Source organism: Trichosurus vulpecula, chromosome 8 (genome assembly GCF_011100635.1).
Source record: "Trichosurus vulpecula isolate mTriVul1 chromosome 8, mTriVul1.pri, whole genome shotgun sequence".
Classification (NCBI taxonomy): domain Eukaryota; kingdom Metazoa; phylum Chordata; class Mammalia; order Diprotodontia; family Phalangeridae; genus Trichosurus; species Trichosurus vulpecula.
This window is the reverse complement of record NC_050580.1, coordinates 177239650-177257759: the sequence shown is the minus strand read 5'-3', so window position 1 is coordinate 177257759 and position 18110 is coordinate 177239650. Positions and strand designations below refer to the sequence as shown.

The following is an 18110-nucleotide window of genomic DNA, read 5'->3' as shown; positions in this document are numbered from 1 at the left end:
AATGTGGTTACAAACTAGTTGAGAAGAAAAGATAAATACATACATAAAAATAATGGTACAAAGCACTATATATGGTAAACGGGTTGTACAGATAATGAATTAGAGAAGATCAGAAGAAAAAATGACTGTGGCCTAGGAGGACCAGAGAAGGCTTCATGGAATAGGTGAAATTTGAGCTGGGTTTCCTAGTAAGCCCTGTGATTGGAGAGGTCAATCTCAAACATTCTAGAAAGTAATTAGGAATAACGCTTTTTTTAAAGAGTGACTAAAATATCTATACTCTTTGACTCAAGAGAGCCCACTGCTAGGTACTTACCCCAAGGAGTACAAAGATAAAGAATGGCACCATTTATTACTATGTGGTGGGCACTGTGCTAAGTGTTGGGCAAAAAATACAAGCCTGGAAAAGAGTCCCTGCCCTCAAGGAATTTACATTCTAATGGGGAAAGATGACTCATAAAAGAGAGCTGGAAGAGGGGGTGGGGGAAGGGATTGGTGGAAAATTCTTAGTCAGAGGCATAGTCAGGAGGGGAATGAAACTTTGGGGGGGCAGGGAGGGACCAATAGCTGTTCTCCCAAAACTCCCCCAAAATTGAGGCCCTGAAAGGAATTGAGCAATGAATATGAAGAATATGGAGGAAGCATAGGAAGTTTCATATGAACTGCTACAGTGAAGTAAGCAGAACCAAGAAAAATACACAATCAAAATAGTGAGAACCACACAGACAGCTAGGCCAGGGACTGGGAGAGAAAATACACCTCCATCCTCCATTGTGCGGAAGAGGCTGACTGGATATCACCAGTGTTGGCTAGTTTCACTAAACTGCTTTTTTCTCTTTTTAATAAATGTTATATGGGAAGGGTCTATTCAGAAATGAATGATATAATAACAGAGGGCATTAATAAGAATTAATTTTTTAAATTTAACCTTAGTGCTGAAAGTTAGGGAGGACTGAGATTAATGCAGGGAGGTGAGGTGCGGATGGAATTGCCTGTGTTTTTTGTTTTTCCCCAACACCTGGTTACTAGTCAGTAACCTTAAATGAGAATGTAAACAAAAGATTGACACAGTCCTGTATGGGTGGCTGAGGAGGTATATTGTAATGAAAAGAGTGTGGGACTTGAAGTTAAGAGAAACCTGGGTTCAAATTCTGCCTCTGACACTCGGTAGTGTGATCATGGGGGAGGAAATTGCTGGCAGTCTCTTAGCCTGTTTCCTCATCTTTAAGTCAAGGATAATAATTTCTATGGTAGCTACCTCCCCGAGTTACTGTAAAAATAATAATATTTGTAAATCACTTCATAAACATTAGTAATGAATTCGCAAATTGATTGACACTGTCAGAAACAAAAACCTGCTGAGGTGCTTTTTCTTTAAGCCCACAAAAAAGACTTTAAAAAAAATCAATGTAGACACTACTTGAAAGGGACAGTATGAGGATAAGGATGAAAATATCATCTCCAGGCAGATGACTCACATACAGCTATACAAACACATTTACGTATGGATAGGAATGACATTTCATAACACATACATATGTCCGGGTCCAGGCTCTCCTCCAAGCTGTGTTCCCATATCAACATATTGGACGTTCTGAACAGGATGTCCCGGAGACATCCTCAATTTATAATTTTCCCCCTCACCCCCCAGGTCCAATAAGTTGCCAAATCTTACTGTTTATACTTAGACAACACCTCTTACATGCAATACCTTTCTTCACTTGAACAACAATCATCTTAGTTAAGTTCCTCATCACTCCTCGACTGGATCATTACAACAGCCTCCTAATTGGTCTCCCTGTCTCAATTCTCTCACCACTCAGGTCCATTCTACACCCTGCTGCCAAAACAATTTACCTTAAGCAAGGATCTGACCATGTGACTCTCCTGCTCAATCAAATCCAATGGCTTTCTATTGTCTCTAGAAAAAATAGAAACTCCATAGTTTAGCATTTAAAACCCTTTCCAGTCTGGCGCCAAACTATCTTTTCAGCCTCAAGAGACACCCCCCCCCCCTTCATTCTGTGATTCAAATTCGCCTTCTCTAGGTCCCCACACCTCCTATCTCTAGGATCATGCACTGTCTAGCCCACAAGCTTGGAATACACATCTCCCTCAGAATCTCTTTCTTACTTAAGAGTCAACCCTAGCACCATCTTTTTGTGTGAAGCTTTCCTGATCTGGCCAAAGGCTAGTACTCTCCTCACCCCCACCCCTGCCTCTTTCCCAAACTACCTTTTTTTCAACTACTTGCTTATTCACTTTACACTTATGCTGTATGTATTCTATGTGTTTATTGTCTCCTCGATTAGAATATAAGTTCTGGTCCCCAGAAAGAGAGGACACCCCCCTAGTTTTCAGAGATGGTGAGTGGTGCACAGGTGTGCAACGCTGCATATGATGATTTTTTTTTCTATGTATTGATTGGTGATTTTTTTCGTCTTTGTCGTATTAAAGAAATTCTTTGATCTGGGGGATGATTCTCTGGGATGAGGGAAGGGGGAGAGAAAGCAGATGGGGAAATCTAGGCAATTTAAAAAATATATATGTATACATATGTAAACAAATATTTGATGTAATTATTTGACATCTTTCATGTAAAAAAGATCACAAGTTCTTGGCAAAATATAAAACGGACTGTTCTTCAGATTGGAGAAGACAGATAAAAATGTTTACAAGAGAACTGACAGTCAGGGTAAATGAAGAGAGAGCAAAAGAGCTCAAAATTGTTGTCAAACTGTCAAGTCCTCAGGTCTGTATGGCCTATACCCCCAAGGTATTGGAAAAATGTGTGGTTGTGATTGTGAGGTGCCATACACAAGACTAAGCAAAAAACAAAACAAACAAAAAATTCCTTATGTTTTGCATGACTTCACATACATAATTAATAACATACTGCATGTCTTCTCAATGGGTGGTAGGAGGAAGGGTGAAGGGGAGAGAGAATTTGGAACTGAATTTTTTTAAAGGAATGTTAAAGATAAACAAATGAATAAACAAATAAAATTGAGAAAAAATTCCAGTAAAAGATACATTCTTCTGATTACAGACTAAGTTTGACATCAGTTCCTGGAAAAATCATAGAAAGCACTATTAAAGGAATGATTGGAAAGCACTTAGAAAGGGAATCTGTGTATATGAGCCAATATAAGCCCAAATGAGTTTTTCATGAAAAAAAGTAGCCAGGCCAGCCTAAGCTCATTTCCTTTTGTGGACAAGGATTGCTAGACTGAGATCAGAGGAATGACATTTCATCAAAACACTTGATAAAAATCTCAGTGTCAATACCTCTGTGGACAACTTGGAGATGTGAGGTTGAATGATTATAATTAGGTGGATTTGACAGACCCATGTCAATCCGGAAGATGGTCCCTATTGGAAGGCCACAGGAGTCTGTTCTTGGCCCCAATTCTGGACAACATTTTTATCAATAAGTTGGATGAAGGCATAGACAGAATTCTTTTTAAAAGCCACAGGGACACAAAAAGCTAGGAGAGAATGAATGACAGAATTGAGATCCCAAAAGATCTTGACAGTCTAGAACAATGAGGTGAAATTAATGAGGTAAAATTTAAGGGAAAAATGTAAAGTTATACATCTGTGTTCAAAAAAAAAAAAGTCAGGCAGCTAGATGGTGAAGTAGATAGAACACCGACCTAAGTTCAAATCCAGCCTCAGACACTTACTAACTATGTAACCCTGTACAAATCTTCTGAACGTGTTGGGGGGGGGGGGTGGCGGGGAGGAAGAAGGTCAAGCACAGTACAAGAGGCTCTCGACTGGACAAAGAATTGTCCATATGAAGATCTAGAGGTCTTAATGACACGCAAGCTCAATGAGTTTCAGTGTGACAACGAAGCCAAAAAAGCTAAGGTGACCTTAGGCTTTATGTGGCTGATTCTGGAATAGTGTGTCCAATTTGGAGTGCTCCATTTTAGGAAGGACAAAGACCCACCAGAGTATGCCTTGAGAAGGATAACCAGATTGGCATGGGGAACTAGAAATCATGCTATAATGGGGATTGGTAGAGCTGGATAAGAACAGACTGGAGAACTCCCTTCAAATAAATTTCAAGGGTAGTCATGTAGAAGGGATTAGACTTGTTTTGTTTGACCCTAGAGGGTAGAACGAGGGGCAATGAATGAGTGGAAATTACAGAGGCAGATTCTGACTTTGATTGAAGGGGGTTGGAAAAGCCTAATGATCACAGTTGTATAAAAGTGGAATTGGCTGCCTAGGAAATTAGTGATTCTCATTACTGAGAGTCTTCAAGGAGAGGCTGGATGACCACCTGTCAGGAATATTTTAGGGGGGTTTCTTGTTTAAGCAACAGAGTTGGATTAGATGAACTGTAAATTTCCTCCCAACTCTTCCATGAAGCTGAGAGCCAGTGGTTTTATAGTACTGTCTGGTTAATTACGACCGAACTTTGGAATCCTAATCAAGTATATTTAGAGCTGTGGGAAATAACATTTCTAGAATCAAAAGAGGGGCTCATTCACTTAGGAAATGGCTCTTTACCCATTAGTCAAGGGGGAGTGTGTGTGATCCTTCCATTTTAAAAAAATAAAATAATTTTTCCAGATTTTATTTTTTATAAATAGGCAGTTAGGATATTTTCCACCCGAATAAATAGTTTAAAGACAGGGGATACTCTTTTAAAAACTAATAAGGCCAGTCCACTAATAATTCTGTCCATAGTGATCACAATAATGTGGCTAATCTGCCCTACTTAAACAGCTAGCCCAGTGTGAGCTTGCTTGATATATATATATCTTCCTAGCATATATTTGTGAAGCCATGCTCCAGAATGACGTCAGCTCTAATGCTGGGAATATTTAAAGCTAAATTGGGCCAAGCTCTAGAGAATAGACTGATGGAAAAATCTGTGGCTGAAACAAAGGGTAAGGGATAAGATGTGATCAATAAAGCTTTTCCAGTTTAGACTCTCCAGTTCTATAAATAATACAGGCTTAAAATATAATTGAAGGATTATTTTTATTCCTCTAAAAAAATCCACAGAGCCTCTCACAATGCTTTATACGTAGCATCTTCTCAGTTAAATAGTTGTGACATGTTGAATGGTAAGATATGGAATTATAAGCAATATTCCCCCCTTCCCCAAAGCAGCTCATGTACCAGTTCTAGATTACCAAGGGGTTTAGAACCTTCTCCACAAACACTGAACAAGTGAACAAGGTCATTGATTCCTAGGAGTAAGATGAGCTGAATTTCATTTCGTTCTGTATACTTGGCAATGAATCATGGTTGTGTGTGGTTCATTCTTCATTTTCAAAGAGGGCCATGATATCAGGAAGATGATGCCATGACTTGCAAGTGAATTGGATTACAGTGAGGGAGGGCTGTGTAGTCACCAACCTCACTTTCTCCTCCAGAGCCATCTGGGTCCAGTGGTCAGATTATGGATCAGGCAACCTGAGAGGCCCAGGATAGCAGTGGGAGACTTTTTTTTAGGTCTAAAGTCTTTCTGAGTTCTCAGGTAATGACCATTCATTGATTAAGGCTGTTTGGGAAGTGAGCCAAGGATTGACCCCTTTAATTAAAAAAAAAAAAAATCAAAATGGGAAGACCCTCAGGGTTGTTTCTGGGCAAAAGGAAACAAATTACATTCATTCTGAGCCATCAGGGCCCAAAAAATAACCATTAAGTGGTGCTTAGGCAGGGGGCTTATTGTTGGTCAGTCAATGAGAGATAGAGTGAATCTAGCTTCAGGTGTGGTCTTTAAGAAAGAAATCTAGCCAGTAAACTCCAAGATATCAAGGTAGGCCTCAGACACCAAAATTTATCTTCCTTTGGGCAGAGTACCCTCAGGTACATGACAGCTTGAGAAGAGGAGTTGCCCAACTTGAATTGGCCATTTGGGTCTCCATTGGACAGCTCAAACTACTCACAGGTTGTGGTTTGTCCTTCATTCTCAAGAGGACCTGGAAATCAGGAAGATAATACCATGAGACTTGCAAGTGAATTCAAGTTTGAAACCCAATTCACTCCAGACACTTACTTTTTTAATTCAAAAAAGCCCCATAGTTCCTTTAGAAAGATTCATTGAGCCTGAGACTGACTAGAACCTTCTCTTCCCTGCATCTTGAACATGACTTTTCATTTGTCTAGCTCAGGGGTGGGGCATTGCCTTGAGGCCACAAGTTCCCCACTCCAGGTCTAGCTCCTATTTGCTTTCCAGAATCCCTTGGCATTTATCCCAATTCTGTCCATTTTTGCTCTTTGAATGGGTTCATATTCTACGCTCTTTAGGAAACTATATGAGGTCTGAAGAATCATAGAATATTAAGACCTAGAAGGGATCTTTAGAGATTAGCCAGTCCAGTGTCCTTATTTCAAAGATAAGAAAACATCTATGAAATTGCCTTAGAAACTTGAAATGATTTATCCAAGTTCACAAAGCAGAGCTTTGATTTGAATATAGGGCTTACAGTTACAGAAACGCAGACATAGGTTTGACATAAGGAAAAACTTTCTAAGCTATCCAAAAGTGGAATGAGTTGCCTTGGAATATAGCCCTTATAAGGCTTCAAGAAAAGACTGGACAGCTTAGCCCTTATAAGGCTTCAAGAAAAGACTGGACAGCCACCTGTCAAAAGTTTTTTAGAGAGAATTCCTGATTGGGTACAGATTGTGCTATATGACCTGTAAGATCCTTTTCAACTCTTGGATCCTAATTTTGTAATTCTCTCCTTTGGTGCTAAATCCACCAAATCACATTGTCGCCATTAAAGCCTGCATGGTCTTGCTGAAATTTTGGAAACTTCTTGTCTTCTAGAGAGAGCATGGTACACAGGACTTTTATCTTCCCTGTGATTTCTTCCCTGGATGCACATCACTCCTAGTTCTTTTCCTGCTTCTCTAATTATTCATCTTCTATCTCATATGGCCTCAGGCTCCTCTGCCTATCCCCTTAGGCATGGTCTCCCAGAGTTAAGACCATTTCAGTTACCATTCATAGGAATCTTAAACAGATAAGATCTTAAAATACAATCAGGATTAACTTTTCAGAATGGAGGGACCAAAGCATCCCCTTCCTCCAGGATCACTCCCTTCCCTCTGGGAGTTAAACAAAGGAAACTCCTCCCAGCCAAAATAAATTAATGCTAAAGAATGGGTGTTAATCGGCCAATCACTTCAGATAGGCAGGTAAAGGACAATGATCTCAATAACCTAATAATCAGTTCAGTGGTGGGGAAGCCATAGATGTAAAGATGTAAAACCATCTCAGCAGATGGGCTAAACCAGGTTGCGATAATCTGCAGGCCTTAAACCCATGTGGATGTCTACCCCAAGTATGTGAAATCTCCACTGGGAGAATGGGTGGAAAAGAACAATTTATTCCAAAGGCCAAGAAGGCAGATGAAGCAAGTGTTGCCCAGTGCTTAGAGCTTGGTCAAGCATCAAAGACATCAAGGTTCACTGCATCCTGGGCCATGGCCAGTCATCTTGACTTTTGTACTACCACCACTGGACTTTGATGACTCAGGAAGAGAGAGACTAAGGCTGACACTTTATAGGACTCTGCCTCAATTCACTAGCAAGTGAAGACATCACTATGGTGTCATTAGTCAACAACAAAAACCATCGGTCCGAGAAAGGTCTTTTTGTACTTTCTTTGGAGCATATCACTCACCCCTTTAAGGGGCTTTTCTAAGGATTTTGGAAAAGGCTTTAAAGAAAACAATTATCTTAATATATTCAGTTTTATTAAATAAATGAGGTTTTAAATATGCTTCCTATTACTGACCTATACTCCCCAACTGCTTACATCTTCACCAGAATGTGTCACTAAGATCTCAAGACTCAACAGGACCAAAACTGCTTCCCCTTTTGTATGCCATATTTTTGTCGATGGTACTATCATTTACCCAATCAGCTCTTTTCTAAACATTGGTGTTGTCTTTGACATTGTCCTATTTTCATACCTACATCCAGTCTTTTGTCAAGCCCTGATGAGTCCACATTCATAGTATCTTTTATTATCTATACTCTACTCTGAATTCTCACTGCCACAAACCCAGGCCCTTATCACTATCTAACTTGAATACAATTGCTGTTGAACAAGCCTCCATATCTACATTTCCTTCTTTAAGTTATCCTTCACACTGTTTTCAAATCATTTTTCCTTATTCACACAGATCTGGTATCTGTGTGATCTTGACAAATCATGTAATCTCCTTAGACTTCAGTTCCATCATCTGTAAAGAATGAAGAGAACGAACTCTATGGCCTCTGAAATCCATTCTGGCTCTAATTCCATGATCCATCCTATGTTTTGGCCACTCTTCTCAAAACTCTTCAATGCCTACTATGTAAGATTCACACTCCTTAGGTCAGCATTCAAAGTCTTCCACAAACTGCCATCACCTGAGCCACTTAGGTGCATCTAAGAGTGTCCACCAACTCTATACGGAGTTTTAGGGGCAAAGGAACATTACTGGATTTGGGGGAGGTCAGGTAAGGTTTCCTTTAGGCACTAAGAACAAGGTCCTGGGCCTTTTAGAATCAAAACCTAAGTTCAAATATTGCCTCATATACTTAGCTGTGGAGCCCTAGGAAAGTCACAACCTTTCAGCCTCAGTTTTCTCATTTGTAAAATAGTTTGGACTCTGTGGCCTCTAAGTTTCCTTTCAGCTTCTAAATCTATGATTATATTCTAGCTCTCATCTTATCTTGTGGTATCTGTGTATTTGTTCATGTCTGTACCTTATTCAATCTTTATCTTGTCCTGACACAGTGCTCAGTACACAGTATATACCTTAATACCTTTTTGTTTAAATTGAAATGTTAGATTCATTCCTCCTTCACTTTCTAACTGCTTCCAGCCCCCAGGTTTTCTCTGAAAGCAGGTAGCTTTGTAGTCTAAAGCTGTTTGTTTTTGTCCTTGAGCCCTGAAAGAATTGAAACTAAATCCTTCAACCACTTCAAAGAGAAGTCTGAGTAAGGAAGACTAGGGGGTAATTTTCATACCTACTAATGGGCTTAGCCATCAAATGGACACCTTAAGGATCAAAATCCACATAGGACTAGGTTGGAATCCTGCATCTGACACTTACTAGTTGTGAGACTTTGGGCAAGTAATTTAACCCCCTTAGGCCTCAGTTTCCTCATTTGAAAAACAAGGGAGCTGTACTAAATGTCTTTTGAGGCCTCATCTAGCTCTAAGATTATGATCTTTTGAAGTAAAATTTCGGAGTTGGCAGAGACCTCATTAGAGACTTTTTTTTAAGCTAGCAATCCCTGCCCTCAAGGATGAAAGGTGATAACATACAAACAAAAAATATAAATTGCAGATAATCTCAGAAAAAAGGTATTAAGATTAAGGAGTACTGGAAAAGGCATCTCACAGAAAGTGGGATGTTAGCTGAGACTTGAAGGAAGCCAGGGAGACCAGGAGGTGGAGATGAGGGGAGAGGGGGGGAGGGAAGGAGTGGGTGGGGGGAGCAGAGAGAGAGATCCACCTTGTCATGCCCTCCCTCCCATCCTAATTTCCAGGACAATGTTTCTAAAAATGTTTCTGGCTCTCACCTGGAATTCACCCCTCACCTTCAATCAGCTAACCATCTCTTCTCCATAGCTTGTGATAATACACCCCCAACATCGATATGCACACACACACAGTTGTACACACATATACAAGAGTTTTCTTTCCACAGTCTTCTCTTCTTTCCACCTAAGTTACTACCCCTCTGGTTTAAAAACTTGCTAAGGAAAATGAAGAGATCTAGGACATAAAAATCAACGAATGTTAGAGTTGAAAAAGACCTTAGATCATCAAGGACCCTTCCTTTAGGCCATCTGACAAAGCCTATGGCGCCCTTCTCAGAATGTGTTTTTAAAAATTCATAACTTAAGTAAAAACTAAATTTCAGTGAGAGATTAGTGAAGGTAAAGATGTAATTTTTTTTTAACCATCCAAGTTTACAAGAGAACCTGAAATCTATCTAGAGTCCAAAAGTGGAGGTTCCAAGTTTAGAATGCCAACCTCTCACCTCATCCACCAGATGAGAAATCTGATGCTAAGAAACAGAAAGGTTAAGTTTATTATTGCTCAAGGAACCTGACCTGACACCCTAGTTAGCAAACTGCAGTCTAGGTCAAAAGAATCCTGGAGTTTCAGCTTTGCAAATATACATGAGTTTCCACAGAAACACACACTGGTAATGATGAGGGCACAGTCTCTGGGAACCCCCTTGAATCTGGAATACAGTCTCTGGGAGCCCCCCTGAACTGTCCTTGAATCTTCCAACTAGATCTGGCCTTTCCCTAAGGCCACAAGCCTCACATTATCATTAGGCCCAAATCTCTCCCTCTATTGTTACTTTAGATATGCATGCCTTCAGTTACTTCCCAACCTTGATCCTTCAGCTACTTCCCATCCTTAATTCCATCCTCTAGGTTCCTGGACTCTGACCCCACCTTATCCTCCTTAGACTTCCCCTCAAGACCCTCCCCTAAACCCCTCTTCTAGTCACCCCAGACCACCCCTCAACCCCTCCTACAATCTTTGTGTACATAATCTCCATCTTGCCTCCATGAAGGTGCTCAGATTCAATCTAATTCAATAGGTTGAATCTGGTCCGCTTGTGGAAACAGGCGTCACAAAGGGGGGGATTTCTTAAGACAGCCCATTATGGTGAATCCCTAATAAACTTTGTCTTTTCCCTTGGCTGAGAAGACTTGAGTCGAATTCTTTCGGCAGGACCCGGCGTGTAGCTATTTTGGGGCCGCGGCGGTCACCCCTAGAAACCTGTGGTTCCCCTGCAATCATCATTTACAAAAACCTCTTAAGTAAGAAAATCTAACAGAAGGAAGGGGAGGATTTTTCTTAGTCCCTCAGCTTGAAACTCTCAAGCCAACAGTTGGATTTCCTTTTAGATATGTGACCTGATTTCTACAATTTACCCTCGGGGTTCATGCTAATTTGCATGGTGGAGAAAACCAGTCAAGAGATTTTCTGGATATCTGGAACATAAACTTCCCCCCTAAGATCATGGCTACCCTCAAAGGAAAAGTAAGGATGAGAGCCCTAATTAAAGACTGACCTAGTGTGCTCCTCAGGCCCGCCAGAAGTTTTCCTGAAATCACAATTCAAGTAAAACACTTCATCTCAATTGGTAGCTCTGTGGCCTTAGGAGGTCTTTTTCTCAGAGAAGGAGCTCTTCTGTTTTTGGATCTCTGGTGTTTAGGACACAGCAGTCACTTAAAATGTTCATTGATTAAAATTTAGCAATAATTGCTTCTGATACAAACTAATAAGTAGCTACAGGCAAGGCCAAGCCAAAGGTCAACTCAAGAGATGGCAACAAGCATCTTTAAGGACCTATTGTGTGCCAGGCCTGGTGGGCTAAGCACTAGAGATACAAAGAAAGGTGAGACCAGTCCCTGCCCTCAGAGAGTTCCCAGTCTAATGGGGGAGATAACATGCAAACAAAATATATTCAGGATAAACTACAGATAATCAAAGAGCAAAGGTCAAAGAGCAAAGGTATTAAGATTAAAGAGGAAAGGTATCCTGCAGGATTAGTTGAGACCTTACTAGGTCTGCATCCCAAAAAGATCATAAAAAAGGGACAAGGACCTACATGTGCAAAAATATTTATTAGCAGCCCTTTTCACAGTGGCAAACTATTAGAAATTCAGGGAATGCCCATCAATTGGGTAATGTCTGAACAAACTGTGGTATATGAATGCAATGCAATACTATTGTGCAATAAGAAATGATGAATAGGCATATTTCAGAAAATACTGAAAAGACCTGTATGAACTGATACAAAGTGAAATGAGCAGAACCAGAAAAACCATTGTACACTGTATCAGCAACATAGTGTGATGATCAACTATGAATGAGTCAGCTCTTCTCAGCAACACAATGATCCAAGACAAGCACAAAGAACTCACAAAGGAAAATGCTATGCTTTTCCAGATAAATAACTGATGGATTCTGAATGCAGATTGAAGCATTTACTTTATTCTTTCTCATGTTTTTTTTAACTTCTTATAAGTTTCTTCTTTCACAACTATAACTAAAATAGAAATTTTTTTACATGATAGCACATGTGTACACTATATCAAATTGCCTACCATTTTCAAGAAGGGAGGGAGAAAAAATTCAAACTCAAAATCTTATAAAAATGAATGCTAAAAATTTTCTTGACATTTAACTTAGGGAAAAAATACTGTTAAAAAGAGTTAGCTGAGACTTGAAGGAAATCAGGGAGACCAGGAGGCAGAGTTGAGGAGAGAAAGATCCAGACGTGGGGGACAGCCAATGAAAATGTTCAGATAGGAGATAGGAGATAGGACTGTCTTGTTCAAGAAACATCAGGGAGAAAGTAAAAATATTTTAAATGAAGAAACTTTAGCTCCTTTGTGTAATCTTTATACAATTAGTTTTTTAAAGTAAATTTTATTGATGTCTTTTGTTTTTCCTTCATCTACATTTATCACCCACATTCCCAGAGAGCAAATTTTAATAACAAAAAGTAAAATAGGGGAGGAAACAGGTAAGCAAAATTAGTCAAAATGTGGAAAATGTCTGAAATGATATATAATGATTCATATCTATTACTCTCTTACCTTTACAATGACTTGGGGGAAGGGGATGGTATTGATGAGGGCACAGTCTCTGGGAACCCCTTGAACCCTTGAACTCTCCTTGAATCTTCCCACTCGGCCTGGCCTTGGCCTGAGGCTATAACCATTAAGCCCAAATGCCTACCTTGCCCAGTCCTCTATTGTCCAGCTGTTTCCCACCCTTAATCCTGTTTCCCATCCTTAATCCTGATCAAAATATCTATACCCTAGCTCTGTTACCCTAGCCCTTTATGGTCTGTCATTTCCATATAGCCTTCAGCTATTTCCCCCACCCTGGAGTCTGACCTCATCCCAGTCCCTTCAAGCTCCTCCTTAGACTCCTCCTTAAGTCCTTCCCTAGACCCCTCCTCTGGTCACCCCAGACCACCCCTCAATCCCTCCCACAACTTTGTGTATATAATCTCCATCTTGCCTCCATGAAGGTGGTCAGGTCCAATCTAGCTCAGATTGATCTGGCCCTCTTTCCTTACAGGCGTTGCAAGGGGTGGGATCTCTTGGGGCAGGCCTATTTGGCTAATTCTTAATAAACTTTATCTTTTCCCTTGGCTGAGAAAGCTTGAGTCGAATTCTTTCGGCAGGACCCGGTGTGTCGTCGAGCACCTCTCACCCCAAACCCTCATCAGTTTCACCTAGCTGGCTTATAATTTGAATAATCATTTACTAAGCCTTTACCACACGCCAGGCACTGTGCCAAAAGCTAGGAATACAAAATGAGGCAAAAGACAGTCCCTGACTTCAGGGAGCACATAATCTAACAGAGGAGACAACATGCAAACAAATATATAGTTATACACAGGGTGTATAGGAAATAACAGAAAGAAGGCAAGGCACTGTAAGAGAGGTTGAGAAAGGCTTCCAATAAAAAATAAGATTTTAGTTGAAACTTAAAAGAAGCCAGGGAAGCAGGTAGTAGGAAGAGAAGAGGGAGAGCATCCCAGGCATTAGAGGCAGCCAGAGAAACTGCCCAGAGCCAAGTGATAGACTGTCTAGCTTATGTAGCAGCCAGCATAAAAAGAATTTCTTAAAATTTCTTAATCACTTATTACATGCAAAGCACAGTGCTAAGCATAAGACAGTCCCTGCTCTCAAGAAGCTCAATTCTATATGAAGGGATGATACTTAAAAAATAAAATTAAGGGGCGAGAGAAAGGGAGATAGAATGGGGTACATTCTCTCACATGAGAGGCAAGAAAACGTTTTTACAATGGAGGGGAAGAGGGGCGGTGACAGGGAATGAATGAACCTTACCTTTCATCAGATTTGGTTTAAGGGGGGAATAAGATACATACTCAATTGGGTATCTTACCCTACAAAAAAGTAGGGGGGACAGTAATGGGGGGGGGTGATAGAAGGGAGGGCAAACTGGGGGAAGGGCTAATTAGAATACATGCCATCTTGGGGTTGGGGGGAGAAGAGAGATGGGGAGAAAATTTGGAACTCAAAATCTTGTGTAGATACATGTTAAAAACTAAAAATGTTAATTAAAATCTCAATTTTCATAGCGAGAGACAAGACATGGAAAGCCATACCTCCTACTTTGATCCCCTACAATGAATAGCATCCTATTTTTCACATCCTAAATGTTTAAAATGTGCTTACTAATTGGATAAATCCTGATTTATTCATCTCTCTTCTAAGAGCAAAATACTTCCTAGGCAGGTGTGTTTTGTGCATCCTTATAAACATCTGATAAAATATTACTGTGGCCTAGAAAGACCTTTCACAATCTCTCTCCAACATATAGGCAGGTTTCACAACATATAGGCAGGTTTCACATTACTTCCCCTAGAATGTTAACAAGTTTGGGTCAAGTTTGTTCCCTATACATATCATTCCTGGCCTACCTCTCAGGCCTTTGTACAAACTGTCCCCTAGGCCTAGAATGTCTCCCTTCTCCTCACTCCCTTTTGTAATGCCTCCGTTCCTAAAAGGCCTCAGATCAAGTACATCCTCCAAGAGACCTTTCCAGACATTCCTAGCTTTTCAAGCTCTCAACCAAATTACTCCATTTACTTTGCATATATTTTGAATTTACTTTTCTGTGTACATAATACTTAATTCTAAGCCAGGGGTGGGGAACCTGTGGCTGGCCCTATCGGTCCTCAAGTGAGACCCTTTGACCGAATCTAAACTTCACACAACAAATCCCCTTAATAAAAGGATTTGTTGTGTAAAACTCAGACTCAGTCAAAAGGCTTCACCCAAAGACCTAGAAGGCCACATGTGGCCTTGAGGCCGCAGGTTCCCCACCCTTGTATCTAAGCCATAGTTTTACCATCAGAATAGTGAAGTGTAAGCACCTCGAGGGCTGGGACTGGGTTTTATCTTTTTTTTTTGCCCCTCGAGTCTAGAACAGTGGCGGACACAGCTCTCAATTCTTGTTAAAATTCAACTGATAATGGGGATTAGGTAGTGTGAAGACGGGTCCCATTTCTCTACTAACTCATTAACTGAAATACATAATTTCCTCTTTTTTGCATTCCAGTTCGTCCTTTCCTCTTTAGCTTTAAGATCTGTAGTATTATTGCTCAACTCCATATGAAAAATACTATTTGTGACAATTTAACATGTTAAGAAATCTCTCTGCCAAATCTCTCAGGCCAAAATACTCCTAAAATGAATATGACTACTGAGTAGCAGCTTCTGTGTATAAAACCCTCAGGTACCAGCAATCTGTGTTAGGATTATAGATTTCACATTGAAAGAGACCAGCTCTTTTCCCCTAAAAACCAGAAAATTGAGTCCTAGAGATCAAATTGCCAAAGGTCAAAATTTGAACCCAAGCTCTCAGGCTCCAAACTCAGCTCTCTTTCCATTGTACCACAATGCCTCCAGAGAAGCAGTCTTGCAGCTAAGCAAAGTCATTTTAAATAGCAAGCAATTATCACTTGAGCTCATATTTGGGCAGAATAACATCCATAATGGATTTGATTCCTCAGAAAAATAACTTGCTCGTTATCTCTTTAAACAACAAACACATAAGCTCTTTTGTCACTACAGAACACCAGAGCTGTTACTTTTGTAACTGGAATGACATTTTCTGGTGCCTTGGTGGGTTCAAGATTAAACTGTTGTCACACTCAAAAAACTATGGCATAAGTTCATGGACCAACCACCGTTCAAACAGCTGAGATGGTATTCATGGCAGCTGAGCATCTCCACTTCTTCAGATTCCTTAAATTAAAGAGAAATGCTTTATAGACATCCTGTATTTAAGATGGATTACAACTCACTGTAGCATACAGAAATAAAAATGAGTTTGTATTGGGGTGCTAGAAGTGGGGGAAGAGCTGGGGAGTAAGAATGTATGTGTATATGAGCCTGGATCAGAAACCTGCCTAAAAGGGAATAAAAATATTTAATCCTCTCAGTCAAACTGGTGAAAGAGGTGACAGGCTTCAGGCTATTTATAGATCTTAATGTTAGCATGTGGTGGTACCTATATTGTGTCCTTAGCTGAGATCATTTGGGAAGAGATACAAACTAGGCAAATAAAAGTCAGTAAGAGAATCAGATCTTTTTTTCTACTATAATCTTTTTACTTTAGGTTCCGGAGAAATAGATGCCAGACAAGTCCCCCACCTCCACCCCACCCCCAATCCATTTAACCTTCTCCCTCTGGCTGAAGTCACGAGAATATGAAGATGAAATGAGCTCCCCTGGGAGCCAATTTAGACAATAACAAGGACAACAGATAGGAAGTAATAACAGTGATCAAAGCCAGAGAAAAGGTGAGAGAGAAGTTTATCTGAACTGGATTGTTTCTAGCCAGGCATTTGCATTTCTTATAGTCCTAAAGAAATCACTCTCTGGGGTGCCTGGAATGTGAGGATAATCCAGATAAACTAGTTCCTGGGCACCAAAATACAGTAAGTTTTAAAACTGATATTAAAAGGGAGAAGCAGACAAGCAAATATTATAATCACAACACAACTTTTCCTAAGAAGAGAGTTAAATATTCTTAAATTTAATTGTTCATGAAAGCAAAAGAGACATAGGAACTTCCCCAGGAAAGAAGGAGCAAATTGCTCTTATCCACCACCCCAATGCTTCCCTAGAAAGAGTGTTGCCTAGAAACTGAACTGAGGCGCCGTAGACCACTCGACAATGCTGCCACACACCCACTGGCTAAAAGACACTTTTTCAGGGGGACCCAAGATCAATGCGGTCTATAGGCCTCCTGCTTCAGAACATACTTTTATCTGTCAGTTCTTCCCAGGCTCCATTTTCAGGTCATTCCGGCTTCTCTGAGAAAGTCTGATACAGTCTCCTCTCTGAAAGAGTTGGGTAGGTGCACTCATTGGGACAGATGGCAGAACTACCCAAAGCCTGGGTCCTCTAAGACCAACCACCCACCACCTTACACAGAGGTCACAGGCACAAAGATAAATAGTGATGGAATCATTCATTTTTGGCAGCACTTCGTCAAGTGTTATTGGCTTCTTGGCTTTAAATGAATGACAATATAATTTGAACAGCTCACTCCTCTGTCTTACCCAGCAGGGATGAGGCATAGCTGAATTTTAGGTGCTTTACCAATTGTTTCAAGGAGGACAGAGAAGAATTCTTTAGCTGCTATATGATTCCACAAGGGGCAAGAGGAACAGTGAGGGAGAAACGGTCTATGGCCCCATTTAGCTACCACAGAAAGAAAGGAAAATCAGTTAGACTCACCTACAATGATGCCGCAAGCACTGACCAAACCAATCTCTTTCTTCAGTGCTACTCCACCCCCTCCAGAACCAGCATCTGGACCAGCATCAGATTCGCTCCGGGCTGTGGTGCCCTTTTCGGCGTTCTTTCGGTGCCTGGCCTTTTCTTCCATCTTTTTCTCAGAAAAAAAAAAATTCAACCACTGAAATTTCCTTCCTCTCTGCCTACTTATCTATTTGTACTTCTTACTAAGCCTTTGAAATGAAAATGTCCTTTCTCTAAAATAATGACCTTTCGTCCTGGTCCTTTAAAAAAGGCACGTGCAGGTAAGAAAGAAAATCTCAAATTTATATTAGTACAATTAAGACACTTTCCCGTTGGTCTAGGTTGGCACCAAAGAAAGTGGTTTAAAAAGGAAAAATAGACATGTGTACAAAAATAGAATTGTACCAGCTACTCCCTCTAGAATTCACAGGAGTGAGGGGATATGGATCTCCAGTTTACACAGGCAGCTGCTTCATTCAGATGCACCAAAAAGGACAGTTTGGATTTCCCTTCAGCTCTCCCCTCAGACCAAAATCCAAACTGGGTTTTTAGCTCAGCTTGGTTTTTTTTGGTTTTTGGTTGTTGTTGGTTTTTTTTTTCTTTTTTTTTTTGCTATGAGGGTGAGAGTATTTTTTTCATTGACAGAATCTTGGGATAAAAAAAAGAAAAGACAATCCTCAGGTGCTTTCTTCTCTTTCAGAAAAACAAACTGCAGACACAGCTGGTTTGCTCTAGATTTTGTTCCACAGGGTGTGGATTTATTTTCCTTTCCCTTCCTCTCTCCTCCCCTT

At 40.4% G+C, this 18110-nt stretch overlaps 1 protein-coding gene across 1 annotated transcript in view; it reads right to left on the bottom strand.

Moving 5' to 3' along the window:
• SLC7A8 (solute carrier family 7 member 8) overlaps window positions 1-17878 on the bottom strand; it is a 74030-nt gene extending 56152 nt beyond the window's left edge. The window contains exons 1-2 of the mRNA XM_036735042.1: window positions 17725-17878; window positions 17296-17446 (exon numbers count right to left, since the gene is read on the bottom strand). Coding sequence (XP_036590937.1) covers window positions 17296-17446 — 151 coding nt within the window. The 5' untranslated portion in view covers window positions 17725-17878. The remainder of the gene's footprint in view (window positions 1-17295; window positions 17447-17724) is intronic.
• Between the last annotated feature and the right edge of the window lie 232 nt (window positions 17879-18110).